This window comes from Hetaerina americana, unplaced genomic scaffold, assembly GCF_022747635.1.
Source record: "Hetaerina americana unplaced genomic scaffold, ioHetAmer1.1.p SCAF_8, whole genome shotgun sequence".
Lineage (NCBI taxonomy): Eukaryota > Metazoa > Arthropoda > Insecta > Odonata > Calopterygidae > Hetaerina > Hetaerina americana.
The window spans coordinates 80273552-80296916 of NW_027287427.1; the positions used below are offsets into that span (position 1 = coordinate 80273552).

Sequence of the window (23365 nt, forward strand, 5' to 3'; positions counted from 1 at the left end):
TATTCTCCAATATTGTGATTCACAAAAATTTAGGATTGGTCAATATGAATTCATTACTCAATTAACATAATATATTAAGAGAATTCAAGCATAGAGATATTGATGTAGAAATAAAATAAATCAACTCTGAATTGAGGCTGTCAGATGATCTGCTTGAATTCAGGAACTGTAAAAAATTACTTAAACCTAACCATTTTAAATAGCTTTGGTTAAAGGGGGAAAACACACTCGAAAGGCACCACCAAATGACTGCAAAATTTAGTGCCATCTTAATTGTGTGAAGAGCAGTGACATATTAAGTAAGGAGTCATAGACGGTAATTAGCATTTATATATACTTTACTAAGACCACAATTTCCTCAAGCTTTTACTAAAATTACTCAATCATGGCTTTTGGTTTTTGAAAAGCGATGCATTTAACACAACCAGTACAACATTTGATATTGGAGGAAGTTTTGGGTCATGCATTTAAGGTAAATGAACTAACCTCTACAGCCAAAATATATTTCAAACATTAATGAAATTTTAAATTACTAGCTAATTAGCCAATTAAAACCTCATGATGAATAATTGGTCAATGGAATAATAAGTTCATAAATTAATATAACAATGATTTCCAACATAAAACTCAGTTTTTTGCAATTTCCCAGGCATTTTTGTCTCATTTTCAAGTATAAAAGGATAGCTGGACTGCATATGTATATATTTACATCAAGCCTTGGAGACAGGGGGGAATTCCCCTCCCTATCTCCGGGCTACCCACAACCATCATATTTCCTTCTCTCATATGGTTGCATCGATTAATTCAGAGCCTTCTTGGGGTATCAATTATACATACATACACATGGACACAAATCACTTTGATTGGAATTCTCAGAGTTGTAGGCCACAGTGATAAACCCATTGAAAAAAATGTAACCCTACCTCTAGTAATGCCATACTGAAGATAACTGAAGGATCCTTCGTAACATAAAAACAATAATGGCGATCAAAATGTTAGAGAAACAAACTAACAAGCCAAAAAGCATGCATTAAGTTTTCATGGATTTTCTAAAACAAGGATTTTACAAGCCTATTAGATCACACAAGATTTTCATGTCAAAATTCTTGAGTATCCTTTATAAAATTTAATGTGTAATAACATTTTCAAAAGAAAATTATCTGGATTAAGGACTTGCCTAAATCTTTTTTTTTAAGTTTTTTATCCAGTCATGTTACTCATAAGGATATTTAACCCTTGTTGTTTCATATGTAATTGCAAAATTTGGTGAAAATATTGCCTGGCCCTTTTTTCAGAAAAATTCAGAATTCACGAAATTTATCTAAAAAAACATTATTATTCATAATAATTTGCAGGAATTTTACACATTAAATTAAATTATATAATGAGGTATGAAAAAGAGAATAAAACATAAAAATATGAATTATTCAATTGTTATTAACATTTATAGACTTTATAAGTTGTTTAGCATGATGGTGGTCCTTTTGGGAAAATTTTCAGCACGAGTCATATCCCACAAAAATGATAAAATTAAATATGCAATGACTTTTCAGCACAGACAGAAAAATTCTGGCTCCCATTATAATTCTTTTCAATACTATTACTTTGCATGATTTTTTTGAGTTAGCTAAAAAGATTTGCTTTCTTTTTACACCCATAATGAACCAATAGAACACGATGACAAAATATATGTATTGTTTAAGGACATGGTGTTAATTGCACTACGAATTTTATGGATTTACTAATTTTGAGTTTCCAAGAAATAAAAACAACACAAAAATGATTTGGAGTCAATTACAGTCAAAGCTTAAATAACTTCATGATTTTTGGGAAGTTGAAAAATTCACTAGATTTGCTGGATGAGTTTTGCTACCATTATGGCTGTTTTATTCAGATTAGAAGTAATTTTGCATGGCTTTCACTTTCAAGACATATGTGATGGTGTCAATCCATGAATGGCCATTATGGAAGAATAACTATGATATGACCTCAACCTTTCAAATGAGGAATTCAATGAGATCAAAATAATACACAAGGAAAAAGTTCTTTTTAAATTGAAATTCAATGTATCGTGGAATTATTCCTTTAAAAAGTCCTACTTCACATGAAATGAGAAGTTTCTATAGCAAACTAAGAGGATAGCAATGGGACTGCTTCTCTTAACTAGTCATCTTGAACCAATATACAGAGGTATTCCATTGGATACTCAGAAGAAGAGAAACCACCAAAACATTTGGGAGATATAAAGATGACATCTGCGCAACGTGGTCTCACAGTTGCAGTGTCTACATGACTAAAACAAAACAATGCCTCCATTCAATTATTGATGCAGATAGCACACAACATACAACTCCCTATTTCTGACATCCTTGTTGGTAGAAAACAGGACAGTCAACTATAACAATCTGTTTGCTGAAAGAAGGTCCACGGTCGTTAGCATTAAGTTTTAGTTCTCATTACCTACTCAATCAGAATATACCAATTATCCATGTTTTATTCCCCCAAGTGAACAGTATTTTTTACAGCCGACTACCTAACGGTAGAAAAGCAGCATCTATCAACTGTGTTTCAATCAAGAATGGCTATCATGAATTCTCATCTTTGGATCTGTCCAGATGCAAGACAAAAAAAAGGTCGAAAAAAGGACTGGTGAGCAAATTTCTATTTGTAGGAGACAACTTAAGGCAACAGTGTTCACTGTGATTTCATATATTATCTGCACAATGGAGAAGAATGCCAGAATTTCCACCAACGAGGAAATGTCAATAAGGTTCAAGTGTGTTTTGGATACAAAGTCTAAGCAGGCATATATGAACCGGTGTACTTGAGGAAAACCATACATCAACCAAGCAAAAATTCCTCAGATCCAAATGCAAGAACACCAAGGAGCTATTAAAAAATAGACAATTATGAAACTCTACCATCATGTTGGCTGTCTGGATCAAACCCAAACATCACATTGACTTTGAAGAAGCAGCAGTTCATCATTTGGGGTGTGTTCATCCCACGTACACATGACCTGGTTTCCCTTCAGTTTTGGCAATTCATAAAACATCTTGAATCAAATGAGAATATTGGTAGAGAAAACGTGCATGTATGTACATGTATACACACATTACATAACAGGGTAAATAGATAAGATTCTCTGCAAAATTACATCTATTCGAAAAAAAAAACTTGCTGGAATGTTAGAAAACAAGTCGTCCTTTGACCTGGATCAATGCAATAAAACTTGGCTTGAAGGATCTCAGGCTTCCTCACAGAATTGAATGCAGTGACAGTTCTTGAGAAGGATATTAGGTAGCATTGTTTAACAATGGCTTTTAAATGACTAACAAAACCTTAATCTTCAGTGCACAGTTGACTTCAGCCTAAAGAAAATGACCATTCTTCGCGATTTCCATCATTACTAAACAATCCTAATGGTGTGCTATCCAAGAACTCATATTCACAGCTTCATTTAAACTTCAACAGATATTTATTAACTAAAAAGATGGAAGTAATATGTCTCTAAGTGCAAAAAATAATTTAGGTGATTCAAAAGTTCAATTAGGATTTGACTGTGAGAAAATTATGGGATCAAATGCTCATACATTTGGGTCATATTATAGACATGACATTTATTTAGACAAACCACAACCATATTTGACATGACCAACCATCAACATTTATTCAGGCGATTCATTGAGTTTTCCTCAGTTTACAGATTGGAATTTCATTATATTCATTACTGGGAATATAAAAATGCAGAAAACATATTTAATCAATCATTTGCGCAATTAATTTAGGAAAATACACAAAGTTACTACTACCAATCAGTAACAGCAAGTCCAGCTAAATCTATTTCTCACAGTGGGGAACAAGTTTTCACCGAAAATTTGATATGGACTGGCTTGGGGTTATGTATTAGAAAGTTATAGAATCCTCAAGATTCCTTTGTGAACACTAACTAACCCATTAGGTTCCAACCTAAATTTGTCATATCATTTAATGTAGCACATAGTTAATGTAGACAGCGTTTGGAATCAATAATTTTTTCACCAATGAAAACTTCAATTAGATTGAGTTTGGCATGAAAAAAGGTTCCTCTTGTTGTTTAAACAATATTTCAATGGCAATGAGACTCGCTTAAATGTGCCTTGTTTTTATGACACTTTAAAAAAAAATTGATCATTTGACCTCAAGCTCAGTATAAGGGTTACAGTTATACCTGTAAATTACATCTTCAGAAAGGAGAGTTGAGAAAAGACATTATTATTCATGTTAAGGGCTGAATATGCATGGACACTGACTTAAAATGCATGTTAACGGCATGTTAAACCCCTTAATATGAATTAATATTTGAAGCCAAACTATATGTGGACCCATTGGCAGCTCAACTAGCCCCTATTGCAATGAGAACGTTTCAAAATCTTACAGAAATGGATTTAAAAAGATGACCAAGAAACAGATAAGTTTGAGCAATCTCTTAATTGTATCAGCAAAACATGCAAAGTTTACAACTAAGACCTGCCAACTCCTATCATAAGCCAAAAAATATAACTTCTTCAAATTCTTAAAAATAACTCCAGAGAATCAACATTCAAAAACAACTAAAAAGAATTAAAAACTTCACAAACATTTATTATATCTCTATATTCAACAAAACAGTATTTGTGGTTCATTACAATCAATAACATCCATCTCTTGATATGGCAAGTGAAGCTTGAATATACAATTGAGAGCACTGATTCATTCAATACTTATTTCATGAATGCAATAGGGAACAGCAACGTTACAAACCATTCATGAGTTTCAACCATTAATTAATTAATTCTTAAAAATCACTGATTATCACACATGAAAGCCCAGAGTTTCATGAAGGAGATACAATATGATTACTTAGCTCATAACACAATTTCATCCTAACCTTTCTTATTTTGTGCACCACAACTATGACTTGGTACTTCTACATCAATTAAACTCTAATGGCCTTTCCTGCAACTTGACTTCATCACATCAATGTCGAGTAAATGCAAAGATCTGAGAGGTGAGCTTTTAAGGAGTTTTTGGTTTTGACTAGATTCTATGTGAAAAGCAGCATTAGTTATGTTTGCTCCATCCTAGTTTTAATGACTATTTTTTTTTTTGCAACTGGAGCAAAACTAACGAACCTTTCCTGTGCAGATGATTGGCTTCAAAAAGCCGAAATACTGAATTTAGTCATATGAATGACACCTCAATCTATATGATTATTAATGTTCAGTAAGGAAAAATGTACAAAACAAGAATTACAACTTTTTTGAGCACCACTAATCTTGCATTGTTCACATGTCTATAAATTTGCACAGATTACATTATGCAATGCAACCATTGTTAAGCATAATGTCATATTTTCATAACAAACATAATAATATAAATTAATCACCTTTTTTTTTAATTATACTTAGAACACACTGTTTCCTCATTTCACTTTTTTTTTGCACATCACACCATGCCTTTATAAAGTGATATTACATTTGTGCAAAGAAATTCTTATGTCATCACAGCCTCAGCTCAACTAAATGTGCGTGCGCTTTTTGAAGCATAAAACCATCGTCGGCATGAAGAAGGCCCAGAGAAGGATGATGGGATAGAGCTTTGGATCTAGAGCTTACTCTGTTGCTCGCACTGGGGACGAGCGGCACCCATTGCTACGTGATAAGCCTCGGGGAATGCAGCCCCTCGACCTGCAGGTCAATGGGAGGGCAGTGACTAGTGGAAGGTGGGCCCCAGTCATGAAGGCCTCCAGAATTCGCCAATCGGTGAGTCAGGCGGTGTGCAATGGAGAAGCCCCCACTGCCCTCCAGCTGAGTCAACACGATTATTACTTGCCTGCAAAAACCCAAATACCATCATAACCAACTTAAAATTGCTACTCTCATCTACACAAACAGATACACATGATTACACTTGAACCTCCACAACAGCAGATGGGCACAAACCAAGTTTTCCTGACTTCATAAAAGAGTTCTGATATCTATCCAGAGAGCTCATTATCCAACTGCATAAAAATTACCTCAGTTTTCAGGTATTTTCAGGAGAATGCTTCTAATTTTTCAGGTCACTTTATAGGTTTCTATAAAACAATTTCAACAAACTATGGTTTTAACTGTGGTAGAGAAGGTTGGTATGACTACGAGTCATATTAAAAATTTACTCATAATGCATGAAATACAAGGTCACATTTGGTATAATTAAAGAATGATTCAATTTTTAACTTGACTTTTTCCCCTGCAGTTTATAATGAAATTTAAAATTCACGGTCTGCAAGCTTAACCTAATAGATCCTCAAGAGCAAAGGAATATATCATTGACTTCACGATAGGTAACATAACTATATGATTGGATTGATATAAAAAAAACTGGTGGTCCACGGTACTATTGTTTTATAATATTTTTTAAGTTGACCCTTTCAACACATGTAATTCATAAATCCACCTTGAATGTGTACTGATGCATAACTGGATGAAGTTTATATGACAGAAGATAATATAATATAAAAGTCATTTATGAAAGCTTTATTAGAAGATTTACTACACCTATTTTTTATAACCATCCACTTTCATGGGTTCCATCATAAAATCACTTGTTGCCAAGAGTTGAAAATTATGCAATAAAATCTTTATTTTCCTTAGTCACATTCCTCTGCAGCTTTTGACCAAATGTGCAACATAAACTCAATTGCTGCATGCAAATACCAAAGAGCCTTTTTGTAGCAAATATATGGGTAATATCAAATTCCAAGAAACTGCAGGGGATACCACACTAGTAACTTTTAACGGAGCCATCCGATTCCCGGTCATGACGAATGATTGCGACTCTGAAATTGTTGCACAGTAATATCAAGTTCACTTTACAATAAACCTGGGTCTGTGAGATGGTGAAGTGGAGATCCTCAGTACACTCTAATGGAAGCAACAAAGGCATTTGACCACCTTGTAAGAAATAAATTTTAAGCAAATAGAATATTAAAGGATGAAAACTGTTCCTGGATATGGGAGAAAATAAAAGGCATCATTTGCTTTGGTGGTCTGTTTCAGAGAAACTCGCTTACTCTCAGTCTGACAGCAAGTTTAACACTGTAAAATTGAATGGAGACTAAAAACCACAAGAGTTAAGTTAAACTGAGGTAATCTTTAAAAGTGGCTATGAAGCCTGATGGTTCAAACAGACTGCAAAATGAAATATAGACCTGAAGCCAAATTCTTAAGGTTAAGAAGTGAAAACTTATTATAACAATCAGGGAAAGATTTAGGCACAAGGAACAAGGAAGTAAAAGGATTGAGGATTCAGAAGCTGTATTTCATGCAGGGTGATGAAGCAAGAATCAACAAGTAGAGGAATGTGTGCTTACACTTCACAAGCAACCTACCTATGGAGAGGTGGAACCGAATCTACAGTTCGGAGTTCGCCTCTGGTGGAAACTACATTATAACTTTCTTGACAATCACATTTCACATGAATCCATTTATTTTCATGGCGATTTTCAACCATCACTACCAAACCAGCCCAGCCTTTTGTCAAGTAGTATGCAGTCATTCCTTCACGACCCTGCCATGAAAAAAGAAACAATTAAAAATTAATTTAAAAACTATCCTATCAACTTTTCCAAAGTAAAACAGAATATGATGCAGTGTTAAGGCACTATATGAAATCAAAAATTCAAAAAGCAATTGAATTATTTATGTTAAACTGATTTTCAATACCAGCAATGAATGAATCAAGACCAGAAAGGAATTAAAACTGAACATATCTAAAAAGAAAATATTAACTGTATTTCATATGAATTTTAAAATATAAATTTAAAAGGCAAGACGATATTAATGAATAACATCAAGCATTAAATATTCCAACGTGGTTGTAATGATATTTGCTTATCAACTGCATAAAAATATTTTTTTTGCTGCAAAAATGTTAAGTACTATAAAGCTAATCACTAACCTCATGTCTCTGACCCTTAGCTAGCGTTAGACTTATTATGGCATCCGCTAATACGTAGGCTGGAGGTGATATTTGCTCTACTAAAAGGCGCTTGGAACTATGGATGGCAAGAACATACTCTGGATAATTGGCAGGATTGTCCATGCCTGTGGACAGATAAACAATTGCTCAGAAATGGTTATAGCACATTAAAAAAACAACATTTTAAAAGCCAGCACTACTCTTGAGTGATTTAAAGAAAGCAAAGAATTTATGAGAGTCTTTTAAAGAGTTTCATGAAACAAATATAAATGACTGAATGCATAGTTTGAAGATAGGAATTTTCTTTGGGGGCCAACTTATAAGGTCAGACATATCAAGGACATCAAATGAAAAGGAAAAATCATATCATAAGTCAATTGGGAAAGAAATATAACTCAAAATACAGATTGATTAATCATGAATTTTGTTGTATCAAGAATAACCATCTGCATCAAATAGGTATTAAAATCCAACAATGATACAGCAAAAATTATTATACGAGGGATGAATTACAAAAGTTCCTATGCAAAAAAGTAGACAGATACAAACAATTTTTTAATTTATTTAAAGAAACAAGAGAGTAAAAAACTTCTACAGGTAAGTATCTCAAAATAATACAGAACAACACCTTGATGTCAATAATGACAGCCATAGTCCAGTACTTGGTTGATAATTTTCATAGCTATAGACATTATTGGAAACCTAATTAAAAGGTATCAGCTATCTGATGAGATTTTGCATTTTAACATACATGTATATATTCTATTATGGATAGATTTTGTATTCTTTTGTTTCGGAAGTATTTTTTTTGTTATAACATGGAAACAGGGCAACGGTCTATTGAATAAATATATTATTCATTTCATTATCATCAAGATATTCCCTGAGTTTTCCAGAGAATATTTTTTAGTTTTCTCAACATCTCACATCATAAGTAACTGAATTCTTGGGAAAATATTGATCATGTGATAATAATTAAAGGCATGGAATGATAGCGAGAGTACAACATGATATTCGGCTTTATGATGGAAGCATACATAAAGAATATTAATTCAGTGAATAGTTCCCGATTAGAAATTCTCTAGTCATCATAAGTTGTTGAGACTTGAACGGCCCTAATAAAGGAGCATGGCTTTCCTGGGAAATGAAATCAAAATTCTGGAAAAATACTGATCAATCATTACACTAAAATCATACGCTTGAACAACAAAACAAATAGTGTTGATGTCAGTACCATTTATGTAGCATTACAATTTAATATTCTCATTGATCAACAGAAAGTCAGAAAATCACCCAATAGCCTGAGATTAAACTATTGAAGCATAAAAAATAACTACGGACAGAAACCTTTAGGCCCTCATTTCCACATTGAACCAACGATCGCCTTAATCTAAGCAGCCTCAACACAGCATCTCTCAATTAAGGGGCAAAGGCTGCCAAGAAGAACAAGAGATACCTCGACATGAATCAATAGTGTCTCTCCAACAAATCGGAAAAAGAAGGGGAGGAACTTTACCGCTTAAAATTTGTCAATACCCAATTTTCAAGAGCATCTAATGATCACCCTGAGAGTCACATGTTTTTCTGGTTTTACATGGTGGTGGACACCATATCACACTTATTGAATTTCAGCATTTGTAGTACTGTGATGACCAAAGATTAGAGAAATATTGAGATAAAGCATTAAGATCCTTACGTTGTAAATCTCCATTTTTTGCACATTTGAAGGCAAATGAGACAAAATGTTTCACAGAACATCACCAATATCCTTATCATCATTTGGTGCACATTGAGCCAATGTTTTACCGGGAAGGAGGTTGGAAGACAGACATGTCTCTTCTCCTTCATATTGATTAAACACATGATATTGCTTTTAATATTTTCTCCAGATAAGGGCCTACATTTTGGTAACCCTTCATACCATTATTGATTTACTGTGCATGGAAATCATAGCAGACAATAAGCTTTACCTCAGGCATTACTCAATATATAGAGATTATTGGTGAAATTTTGAAAAATATTGGAATTGCTCACTCATTATATCATAATTCCACAGTGGGTAATATAAAATTTCACAGTAACTTCACCTGTATGCCAATGGTTGAATGCTAGGCACACCAACACATAGAGGTCCCTTTCCAGCATCTTGTGACAGCCAACAAAACCTCGGACTTGTCTTTTGCTATGCTCCACTAAACGACCAACTTCTGGAGATGCTTGACTTCGGGCACGGAATACCACTACGCATAAATCGAGCTGAGATCGCTGAGATTTTTCAGAATTCCTGCAAAATAAATGGACTGAATAAATCAGTAACACGATAGCTAGAGGAAAAAAATTGTTTATTGATGCCTTACGGTTGCCAGGTCAAGTAAATCAAGTAAAAAATAATGACGATAGCATGCATAAAATTTATGTTTCTGTTTGTATGAATAAAGCATTAAATATGTTTTACCATAATATTTAATACATACATAAACATAAAATTTTCTGTTTTATACTTTGCAATAGCAGTAACACTAGAGTTTTCACTCTGCTGTAAAGGGATTTAAAGTGGGCTCAATTTTAAATGGTTCCCTCATTATTCCTATTCTGTCAACCTTTGAACACTGTAATGAGTATTCTTCTAATCTTAATTAGCAGGACTCATTTGGCAATCATCATGTCATCATTATCACTGTTACTGGGATAAAGTAACCTCAATTTGACTAGATTACAGTATAACCTCAAAACCAAGTTACCAACAAATCACTACAATTTAACTATAATTAAAATTTACATTCTATTTCACATTTCCATTGAACTATATTTTCAGAACTACTGGGCACTCAAATCAACAGAAAGTTTATATCAAAAATGCTTCTACTCCTTTGAGATAGAATTAAATAGCTCCACTACAGATGAAAAGTTCCCAATGAAACAAAATGCAGTTAACTTTAGAATAGCATAATAAATTATATCATAATAGAAAATTCCAGCAACAGCAGAAGCTGATATATATTAACAAATTTGAATTCAATTTCTGATTTTTTTAGTAAAGCAGCCATTGCCACCCATGTGCACTTCAAATAAATTCCAATGAATTGCTCATGATACTAGAACACAACAAGTGCATGATCTTGCTCTAATTCTAAGTTGGAAAATGTTTTGTAATGAACCAGGCTGCCAATTCTTTAGGTTCAGCATACATCTCTCAAAACCATTGGAGGAAAGAGCATTTTTATCATTTATAACCCATGGCAAACTTCACATAAATTATGTTAAAAATTTAACACTTGTGTCTTTAAGGGGTAATAAAATCGATGTAAGTCTCTCGATGATGGAATAAAAGTAAAGCAATCCTAAAAATTTCACTGTGGATTTAAAATACCAACGTATTGAACTTTCAGAATAATTATATTAGAGATTAACCTTTGGCCTTCCTGAAAAAGGGTAAACTCAGCTTCAGTTGGCTCGAGCACAGTGAGGAGAACACAGGAGAGGTGGTCCAGGGATGCCAGTGGAGGGAGAGTACCACGCAGACGGACTTCATTCCATCCATTGCGAACTTTGCATATGTCGATGCAATCAAAATACCTGACGAGGAAAAGAAATTACCAAAGAATTTTTTAAACAGATTTCATTTATGAGCTCAAAGTTATTAGTGGCATTTACTGTGAAAATTAGAAAAAAATTAGGGTGTATATTATACATTCTAACAAATACGGATTGTTTACTCTGAATAGTATCACACATTTTTGTATGCATTTTTAGTTGATCCACGAAGTTACCACCCTGTCCAGTAAATAAACAAACTGAGCCTATAAAAACTTTATTTTTCAAAATATAGCCTACATCAATTTTTTCCCCTTCAAAGTACTCTCCATTTGTTGCTATGCACTTATTCCATCTTCTTTTTTATTGTTTAAAGAACCCTTGGAAGTCCTCGGCATTTGGGCTTTTTAGTTTTCTTATCATTACTTGCTTTATTGTGTCCACATCGTCCTAGTGATGTCCCCTCATCACATTTTTGCATTTTGGGAATACGAAAAAGTCTCAAGGGGGGAGATCTGGCAAATAAGGAGGATGATCAAGGATGGTGATTGAATTTTTTGCCACAAACCGGCAAAATGGCGATCAATGCTGAATGTGCAGGTTCATTATCATGGTGAAGGATCCATCCATCATGTTCGGTTAAAATAGTGTGCCCTGTTGATTTTCCTAAATTCAGTTCATCAGTTATCATTCGGACAGTTTTTTGACGATCGGTAGGGTAAACGGACCGCACACGATCAATGTTTTCGTCAACACAGGTGGTTGAAAGTTGCCCCAGCCTTGCATCATCCGTGGCGTCTCGTCGGCCATCTTTAAAATGCTTTCTTCATCAACGGATGCTTTCTTCAGTGCATTATCACCGTAAACAGCTGTCAACATTCCAGTCATTTCTGGATATCATTTACCTCACTTCACCAAAAAAATTGATGTTGATCCATTCCTCCACGATTTCATCAGTTTCTATTTTTGACAAACAGTAAAAACAAGGGCAAGAGAAACTAATAGAACTGGCACCATACGCACAGTTCGACGATCCGCCAAGTACAGACGGCTCATTGGGACTCAATCAGGCAACTAGTGCCGCAAGTGGGCGGGGGGGCTATGGTCCGCAATTGCGCCAGATTGCACATTTATTGCAAAGACCACGTACGTACTTAAATGGCTAGATTAAATGAAATGGTCACTGAATTAATTATAACAACCATCCAAACATGGAATCATGAGAATTATTAAGTTAGTTAAAATGAACCGATGTACACAATATCTCTTTCTCGAGAACACACAGTCTTGATTAGCCAAGGTGACGTGGACTGAATTCAACTTGGATAATTAGCTTGAGTTATGGGTGAATCTAACACATGACCAAAGAAAGATATTTCTATGCCTGAACACTGCATAATACACAATCATATTTGAACAAATTACTTGAAAAATAACAATTTCGTAAATAAAATTTTTCTCTTATCTTTCAACAACATATAAGAGGGTAGTTTGGAAAGTTATCAGAATCACTAACAGATGTCAGTACTACCTCAAAGAGTTTCCCAAGGTAATCCTTTATGAGTATACGCTTAATGCATCAGTACTTTGGAAAGAGATCTGCGGCGCAGATGCCTCTCTGTTGCTGTTACCATATGTAGTGATTTATGAAGATGGAAAAAATTGAGATTCGAGCAGTGCTGAAATACTTTGTAAAGAAAGGTATAATAGCAAAGGAAATTCATGGCGACTTTCATAACACTCTGGGGGACTCTTATCTTTCACATTCAACAGTTGCTAAGTGGACAAATGAGTTTATGTTTGCTCGGAACAGCTCTGGTCATGGAGGATCGCTGACTTAAAGTGCGAGAAATCACTGAAGCTGTAAATTTACGGACAACGTTTGACCCATTTTAAGAGCAACCAACAAGATTTTCTGTGCCGTTTTTTGACCACAGATGCAACTTGGGTTCACTACCATATGCTAGAGGCCAACAGCAGTTAAAGCAGTGGAAACATGTTGATTCACCACCACCAAAGAAAGCAAAGGCCGGAAAAGTGATGGCTTAAGTTTTCTGGGATGCAAAAGAGATTCTGCTGATAGATTATCTTCCCACTGGTCAACAAATTACTGGACAATACTATGCTAACCTCCTGGACAAACCACAGCAAAAGATACATTTGAAAAGGCCAGGCTTGGCAAGGAAGAAAGTCATCTTTCATCAAGACAATGCACACCCACACACAAGTGTTGATGGCAACAGCACTTGTGTGTGGGTGTGCATATATGTGCAAGAACTGGCGACTGACAACTGGGATCATTTGCACTGTCTTGATGAAACAGAGAGAGCGGTGATGGGCTTCCAAATAATAAAAAGTATTGAAACTTGCTTTATCGCATCAAAACTACACTGAATCAAATATCATTTTATTTGCATCACAACATTTCAAAGTTGGGCAACAGATTGGACTAGCTGAACAGTGAGGTACTTGAACATCAAACTCTCATGTGTTAAGTTTTCCTCAATTACACGGGCATGTAAATTTTATCCTGCTTGACGATGGAAAGACGAAGCAAAAAAAGAACGTTTTCAATTGAGGACCAAAGAAAATTTTTGAACAAGTTGATTCTCCTGATAGAATCCATATTGATCTGGCAAATGTCTTAGATTGCCAGCCTCTACACTGAAAACAATAGTGAAAAATCGCATTTGTATTTTGAAACATGCAATCAAGGGTGGATATATGGCTAAAATGAGAAAATAGGTCACAAATTCTAAGCATGAAAAATTGAAAGGACTAATAAAAGAGTGGTTCTTAAGCAATAGATCTTCAAATACCCCCGTGAGTAGCATTCAAGTATAAGAAAAAGCAGTGCACATCACTACAACACTGGGAATCAAAGACTATTTTATGAATCCAAATGTTCAAAGCACTTTTGCAATTTTCATTCATCAGATATGAATAAATGAGAAGAGATATTATACAGATATACATAAAAAAAAGTAAATTTAACACTGAACAAAATACTAGTCTTCACTTATAAAATTAATCACAACTTCAAAGAAAAAGCGATGCTAAGGAAACTTTAAATTGGGTACATAATGATACCGATTGAAAATGAATTCAAGATCGACATAAATACCTAGCAAAGCACCAAAAAGGTGTGTGGCAGGGGATTCAAGCACCAGGTGGGAAGGGTCGGTGATATGGGAGGTTTTGGCTAAATATAAAAATTTTGGAGAACACACAGTTGTAAAAGAAAAAACAAAAGATATGAATGTAAAGTTGTAGTACCAAAATGATGCACCAATTGTACCATGATTAACAAAAATGCAAATATGGCTGAACTCTAGATGACTCACTTCAAAACATCTTCAAAAGAGATCCAAAAGACACCATCAGAAGCACCATGAGGCATGAGCATCTCTCTAAGCTGTGGTGTCCAAATTGGGGAGTCATCAGACCAGTCACCTTTCCAAGAATAGTGGCCCCATGGGTTTCGAAGGCGGAGGAGGCGAATTCCCAGTAAATCTCGTACATCAAGCACCGAATATGCATGCCTTAAATAAAACAAAATTTGAAGTATTTTCATCAGCAAGTTTGGATGAATTTTAAAATATGTTACATAAACACCAAATTATAGTTTGCAACAAGGAAAATGTACTTGGAGGCTTCTTAGCAATTGTTAGTGCAATCACATTTTAAGTGCTATCATCTTCCTCCAACTGATTTTTGTATTGACTTCCATTCCTCTTTTTCTAAACACACATGCACAGACAATGATTCACAAATTGATTCCAATTTTTATTGATGATTTGCAGAAATTGTGATTTCTATTCTTGAGATTTAAGATTTTTGAATCTGTAAAAAACACTTTCAAAAAATTGGTGAATTTTTGTTGTCTCCTCCGGAAAATTCAGAAAATAAAGCATCCATTTAACTAGTTCTTCTTACACAACAATGAATTCCATTTTTTTATAAATTAGACTCAGGAGGAAAGAGGAAAGGCATTTTTTTAGCTGATCTGAATGATGAGGAATATCATAATATAACAGCAACCATTGAGAGAAAAGTTTGTTAGTAATATACACGCTTGAAAAAATATATAATAATATATTATTTAATATTGAGATAATTGAAATAAATTAAACCTTTTACCTTTTTTTAATAATTACTGTTTTAATTTAAAAATTTCACAATGAACACTGCAACTGCTCCTTTTAGACATCTTTTATTTTACATTTAACCAAAAGTAAACATATTGCAATTAGTTTGAAATAATAATTGAGCATTTTTACTTTTGGGTTTAACCTTAGAATACATAAACATTGGAATGATTACCTCTGATAAATACCACACTAAGAGACATTACAAAGATAAGTAAAACTGAATATTATTATGCAGCCATGAATATTGAAGTGCTTGGATCACATTTTTAGTTAAGTATAATAACTAAACACATCAGTTATTGAATATCGTTGATAAATGGAAGCAAAATGATGAAATATCATAAGTAGACTTTTACTGAAGCAATTTTCCCCAAATAAATCATACATATATAATTAAGATTTACATAAAGAGGTAGTTAATACTATGTAATGTTCATTGACAATTTCACATTCATATTAAAAAGCAATAATGACCACATCCCTGAATTAATATGTAGCAAATTGCAAATAAATTTTAAAAGATGGGAGTTTTTTTTTCTTTTTGCTGCAAATGAAATGAAATTAACTTGGGCTCAGTTGTAGAGCCTACCTAGGCAGAAATTTTAGAGTTCAAAGAATTAAAATCCAACATTAAGTGCATTCCATTTACATTTTTAAATAACCAAAGCTAAACAATTCAATAAGAAAGACCTATACAAAATTCTTTACCTGGGACGCAATCCTTTTCGTTGATATTCATCCTCGTCAACCTTCATGTTACCTCCACCGCAGGATGCCCCCATCAAGAAGCCAGCAACTCTGGAACTAAGGAGCTGAGCCCAAATGAGATCACGGTCAAGCTCTTCTTCAGATGGCAAAGATGAAGGCTGAAGGGGGACACTTTCACAAGGTGCACCTGCACACACAAAAAAAATTTCATTTATACACCGCACATAAGCAATAATTACCGTATTTTTCCATCACTCATGTGCACATTATCAATACAAAAATGTTCATACGATCTAAAAAAAATGACGATGCGTGTTATGTAAAATGAAAATTGAAAAAATCCACTCATTTACGTACCTATGTGCACAATAATTTAAAGAAGTGTCTCGTGGAATTAAATTAGTCTGGAAGCATGCCTTTCTAATTGCATTCTATTTTATATAGATCTGCAACTGCTACAGTTATTTCATCTCAAAAATTTATGAGAAAAAGGGCGCGCAGTATCTATACAAATTCATGATTAATACAAAGTTCTAGATGCACATTATACATAAAGTGTGCATTGTCGGTGGGAAAATACGGGAAATTTTTTTAAATCAGCCCATGCACCCTATTTCCCGGCCCAATCTACCACCCTAATTTTGCAGGCTATAATTCACGAAAAATACATGGATCAGACAGAAAAGATCAAATTATTTTTAAGTTAACACTTAATGCGAAGAAAATTGAAAAAAAGAGGCCAACGGCATTCAGAAGCCCTGAAGACGATGACCGAGTCGGACATCGAAACATTGGCCAATATGGACAATATAACCGGATGGAGGACCCGAGAGGAATTTATGCATAATAACTTCCTTTTTCACACACAAATTGAATTGAAAAATGGGAAGTTATGTTGCCGCATCCTGTATTACTGTTGCTTGAATGGTTTTATTCTGAAGCAATTGAAATTTTTTCAAAATGCAATGACCAATGATGAATAATGATTTGATTTGATGGCTGAAAATATTAAATTTCCAGTTTTTGCCAATTAATATTATTGATTGAGTGACAACTCAATAGCATTAATGTACACATTCTTAGTAAGTGTGTTATAGATCAGCACAGAATGACAATAATTCATTTGAAAAACCTTTGGCAATCAGGTTTTCATTAATAATAACTTGCCAGTTAATGTTGCAAGTCCTTCAATAGCTCGTCCAGAAACAAGGGCTTCATAACAACCATGGATTTTGGCAACAGCTTTCTCAATTAAGGGGACCCATAACTGCTTCCGCTTTGCCTGCAAAAGAAAACATAATTATTGCTTGAATGATAAAGAAGTAGGTGACATAACCACAGCATAGGTAAAACTATGAACCTTTGAAACATGCTACCTTTGTGCATCTATCAGTAACCTGACTATGCACATTCACTAAAGGAGTCTTTATGGAAAAGTTTCCTATTTAGATGTAGGTTAAGGAGACCTCTCAATGCAGTGGTGTAACAACAAAACTGTACTTTCATGAAGCTTATGTAAATTGACTTTATGAATTTAATGTATAAACAAAAGTTTTCTTAGTGAATTAAATTAATAAATTAAAGATTCCTAAGCATATTATCCAGCTCGTTCATTACAATATTTAAATGACATTCACATACAAAGACTATTATAATCAAAGATTGCTTAGATTATTTTAGTTTATTATTTGTTATCAAAAATCGATTTACTATAAGAAAATATATATATCTGCATTAAATATATAAAAAAACCATAAACACAGTAATCAACCCGAAGGTTGGTTTGGTAGGTGATGGTAGAGTTCACCCAGTACTAAGCCCGACGGCGTGTGAAATTCACACATCAGGGTAGGGGGGGCCAGTACGCACAGTTCCTTTCCCTGTGCCGGTTATGACTTCCCAGGAAGATCTGGTACCCGAAAAATGACATAGCTTGGGTGGAGCTGCAGGTACCTAGAGTGCCTTGCCCGGGAATCGAACCCGGGACCCTCCAGTCAGTAGTCCAATGCTCTACCCCCTGGACTACCGCGACCCACCATTAAATATATGTAAACACAGTAATCAACCCGAAGGTCGGTTTGGTAGGTGATGGTAGAGATCACCCAGTACTAAGCCCTATACGGCGTGTTAAATTCACACATCAGGGTAGGGGGGCCAGTTCCTTTCCCTGTGCCAGTTATGGTTTCCCAGGAAGACCTGGTACCCGAAAAAATCACTTTAGCTTGGGTGGAGCTGCAGGTGCCCAGAGTGCCTTGCCCGGGAATCGAACCCGGGACCCTCAGGTCAGCAGTCCAACGCTCTACCCACTGGACTACCGCGACCCATCATTAAATATATATGTAATATTAATTTGCTATGCAGGCAGTATTTTTGGAAGAAGAAATTCAAATTAAACATGAATGATTTAAAGTTTTTCCAGAACAGAATCCAATTCCAAATTGGGTATCTTAATTTTGAGAATATTTGCAAAATTCACTTAAAAGTATAGGGAAAGTACCTTTCCTGAAGAGCTTGGGTTGAAAGGTAACTAATGTTATTTTACAAACATTTGCACACATATAATTGAAATATAACTTAGATGCTCCAAACCAGGGATTAATAAAAAGCAAAGTGCAAGAATCAACTGAGGACCACAAAGATGCTCCGAAGGTCATAGATTTCTATTAGAATGGAATTTAAGACTGTCAGGGGGTACAACAAAGGTATAATTATTAGGTTTTCATTTTGGTTACATTATTTTTGTTCTAAAATGTCATTTACCTAGGCTGAAACCACCCATGACTCTCTATTGCTATTGATTAGTTCTACTGCAATCATGGATAGAAATAACCATTATTCTGTTCATTAGTTAATACTGAGAGATTCATCTAACTGCTGAGACTGTTATTAATACCAGGGACACATATTTTTTGCATGGTGTAAGTACATAGAGTTAAACAGTTTCTACCGTTAACTTAAATGACTGTCCACCATTCTTTTGTGACTACCGTTTAGTATGATGAATACAGAGTCAACCACAAACAAGAGGAGCAACCGTCCATGGAGTGGGAAGATACTTCTTCTACATCCCCCTCCCATGTTGAAACTAGTCGACACGCAGAACTAGGGTCACTTTCCAATGGTAGCTTTTCAAGATGGCATGTATGATTGTTGTGGCTTTGGGATAGTGAAAGAAGGAAGTTCCACTAGTTTCTCTGAAGGTTTTTATTGTTTTGCTTGGCCACTTCATAATTAGATTTGAAAGTGTTCGGCAAGGAAATGACCCTCATACATGAATATGTGAATTTACATGCCATATGAAGCTTATCATGGGTTAAGTTCTAACCAGCCTTTGGGTTGATTAATGCAGAGGCTTTGATATAATTGGATCTAAAACGAGGTAGTGACCCTGTTTCCAAGTTGAGGGCTCAGCTGCACGACCCTAGTTTTGGGACAATGACATGCTAGGGTGACACAACATAATCTGCCACAATTCCATGGTTTCAATTTTTCATTGTATTCAGGCAAAGTAAGAATGAGATTTGGTATATCATAGACCAACACTGTCACAGACACTTGTCAAGAGAGAAGGTTGTTCCTAAACTCATAAAGCCTAACACTTAAATGAAATATCAATTTAAAATGATGCTATTAAATTAGAACAAGAAGAGTTATTATATCCTTAGAAGAAATGGATTAAGTATTTAAGATTAATTGGGATTAAAGGGAATTAATAACATTTGAAGCAGAGGGGGCTATACAGTTGAGATTAGACACTTGAGGTAAACCATAGAACTAGCTGGTCATGCTCTGTGCACAGAATTTCCTTTCACAGTAAGTGGATATATACTCTTCGGGCAAGAGCCTTAGAAACATGGTAAGCACACCAACCCATGACTATTACATTTTGATTCATCACTGTGTTTTAAATAAAATAAAGGGGCATATGAAATAGTTGGGGATTTCATTTGCCAGCTTGATTTGATCGGGCCAAGTTATGTGCAGCCAGAAACTAAATGCCTTACTGAGCAGAATCTCACCAGGTAAGCACCAATCAAAAACAAATATTTTTATACAATTAATTTTCACCACAGTTATAACTTATATAATTCATTATCTCTGTGAGCATCAAAATTATGAGTGCAGAGGATATCATTATAAAAGAAAGTAGGACTGAAGAAAGCCGCATTCAATATTCATCCATTTTAAAGCAAGCATATGTCATCTTGTTTTAGAGGATAATGGTCATGCTCATGGGGTTGAGTGATTTTTCAGGAACAGATATACGATAGAAGAAAACTAAAATAATTTTTACAAGAATTATGAATGGAAAAGAGCAGGGAAGGACATCATTCAATTGCCAGATCATAAATATCAAAATATGGAATCCATTCCAAAATGATAATCACACATTACCAGTGAGAAAGCTCAAGCTAGGATGTTCAAAAATAAATTAAGTTAATCAGATATGGCTGGTTTACCAGTGAATCCCCTTTAGAATATTTATTAATGATAGTTAATTTTGGGTTAGCTCAAAAAACATACTGATCCACTTGAGCCATTTTGTTCAAAGAAGAGGTAGAACAGAGTCAAAAATCATAACGCATTAAATATCTGCCCTAAATCAAGACCAACATTTATTGATGAACTGCTAATTTCCAACCTTAGATGAAATAGCATCATAATTTTCAGGTAGTGATTAAAAAAACACTTAAGTAATCAACACGGAATGTTCTTACATGCAAAAAATGGTGAAACAAACTTGAAATATTAAGTCTATATTAAATGAGTTTGTAATTTTCAATATACTTAATTTTAAGGTATAATGTGCTTCACCAACTTGCTGCATTGCAGCCTTGCCTTGCAGGTACATGTTTGGTTCACATGCAGTAGTTGAATGTATACCCTTAGGACAGAGGAGAGGGGGTAGCTATCCTTCAACTTTTACCCCTCCCTCTCCCTCCTGCATAGCCAACCCCTCTACTATGTCCTAAGGGTATACATTAAACCTCTGCATGCGAACCAAACTTGTACTGGATGATGCCGCAAGTCAGTAAAATGCATTGTATCTTTAAGTCTGTGGAAAATCACAAATTCATTTAATAAGGACATCAGAGAATTCCACAAAGTGAAGCCTAAAAGTGTTAAGTATATTTGAAATGTTAAATTTTCAGAACATAATCTGATTACATCACATGGATTTACAGATCCATGTAATTTTTCTGTTTAAGGGTAGGATGATAAAATTTTGACTCTTTTTGAAGTAACATTGGAAGCCAGAAATTTTTAAGACATTTTTTTAGCCCTTTCACATGTGAAATAATTAAGCTGAACTGCTTAATTCCTGCCAAATGATGAAGGGATTAAATGAAGAAACGTATCTAGAGGCTCAACATTTTGGTCAACTTCACCACTGATGAAATTATTGGATTACTATACCAGACAAAGCAGACAGGGGAATTATATTTAGGAAAAAAACTAGGCTGATGCTGATGCCCAGATTACACCACATACACCAAATATAATTACCATTATAAATTGAAAATTTTCTATTATCTATTTGCAGCAATAATATCATCGTATTTCCATTGTAAAAATCAGTGACATAGTTTCTTTTCAATAACAACTCTTCATTATAAAGCGCTGTATGTATTCCCTAGAGGATGAGGGAGCTCCTTTCATGATATCGCTGTAATTGCAAATTATCTAGTTCAATAAATAATGATGCACGCATCAGAACTTTAGCATCTATGAGTACCCTTGAATGTGATCAAATTTCATTGTCTGTCAACCATTAATATGAATACATGGATTAATAGTGCACAAAGGTTATGCACTTCCAATATCACTTTCATCTCTGATTTCAAATGATCGAAGTAGTAATCATACCATCAAAGAGTCTTTGGATAGTATTCTCCAGGAATAACTTTTAAGCTGGTTAAAACTTAACTGATCACATATCACGATGGGACAACCAACATAGGGACTGATGATCAAGCACGAGAGTCTCACCTGAGAGTATACAAGGTGGCCACGCTTATCACAGGGTAGGAGGTCATCGACCAACACAGTCGTCCACTTTCCGTCTTTACACAGACGCACTTGGTATGCACCTTGGTGACAAAACTCTTTCATCACCATCACTTTTTTCACAAGGTCTTCCCTTTCCGCGAGGACGGCAAGAGCACTCAACAACCAGCAATTCCCAAGGACACCTACAGGAGGGGTGAGAAATGGATACCAAAGTGAATAATTGGTGCAGAAAAATGGGTAGTCACCACCACTGGACTATTTAAGTACATTGCTTCCTGAACAGAGATTGAATGAAAGTGATTCAAGAAAACTCGAGGAGAAAGTCATTGCTCTCATTCATGTGAAACACTTTTCATGCCTGGAAATTCACTTGTGATTGGGTGAATACATTATTGCCCTTGATCCAGTTTCAACCATCTCTCTGACAGGTAATCACATTTTAAATGTAAAAGGAAACTTGATCATATCAATCTTAATCCTGACAATACCTTTAATTTTAATCATAATGGTGAGAATAACTCCATCATAAATTATTTATCCATTAACCACCAAGTATTAAAAAAAGCATCTAAAAATTCAAATTAACTTTCACAAGGATAGAAACAGCATGACAAAATATTTACAAAGAAACCTCAAATCTACTCATAAGGGCATTTTATCAATTACAATGTAATCAATGGTCCATGGAAGTCACCTTAAATTTGAATATAGAACAACTATTATTACCGAACTCTCCTACTTAAGGAACAACCTTTTTTAGGCTGGATGTAATATAAGAAGGTCACTAATCGATTTAAAATATCTATTATATTTAATCGTAGACTTAAGAAGATTTTTCATTCAGTCTACAGAAAAAAAGATTACAGAAAGGTTGACAAAGTAAATGATTAAAGTCATAACGGAAATACATACATTTGGAGCACTGAGGTTAATTGAGCTATCTCTGATGTCATCTATTTCAGTTTGAAAAACTGAAT

General features: G+C 34.6%; 1 protein-coding gene across 2 annotated transcripts in view; it reads right to left on the reverse strand.

Annotated features, from left to right (window-relative positions):
• Positions 1-1788: 1788 nt before the first annotated feature.
• Positions 1789-23365, reverse strand: part of LOC139698159 (calpain-D-like) — a 28444-nt gene continuing 6867 nt past the window's right edge. For both annotated transcript variants that reach the window (XM_071597083.1, XM_071597084.1), the window contains exons 4-12: positions 22368-22570; positions 17544-17658; positions 16377-16563; positions 14862-15059; positions 11395-11559; positions 10071-10267; positions 7963-8108; positions 7394-7572; positions 1789-5853 (exon numbers count right to left, since the gene is read on the reverse strand). In XM_071597083.1, coding sequence (XP_071453184.1) covers positions 5673-5853; positions 7394-7572; positions 7963-8108; positions 10071-10267; positions 11395-11559; positions 14862-15059; positions 16377-16563; positions 17544-17658; positions 22368-22570 — 1571 coding nt within the window. In that variant the 3' untranslated portion in view covers positions 1789-5672. The remainder of the gene's footprint in view (positions 5854-7393; positions 7573-7962; positions 8109-10070; positions 10268-11394; positions 11560-14861; positions 15060-16376; positions 16564-17543; positions 17659-22367; positions 22571-23365) is intronic.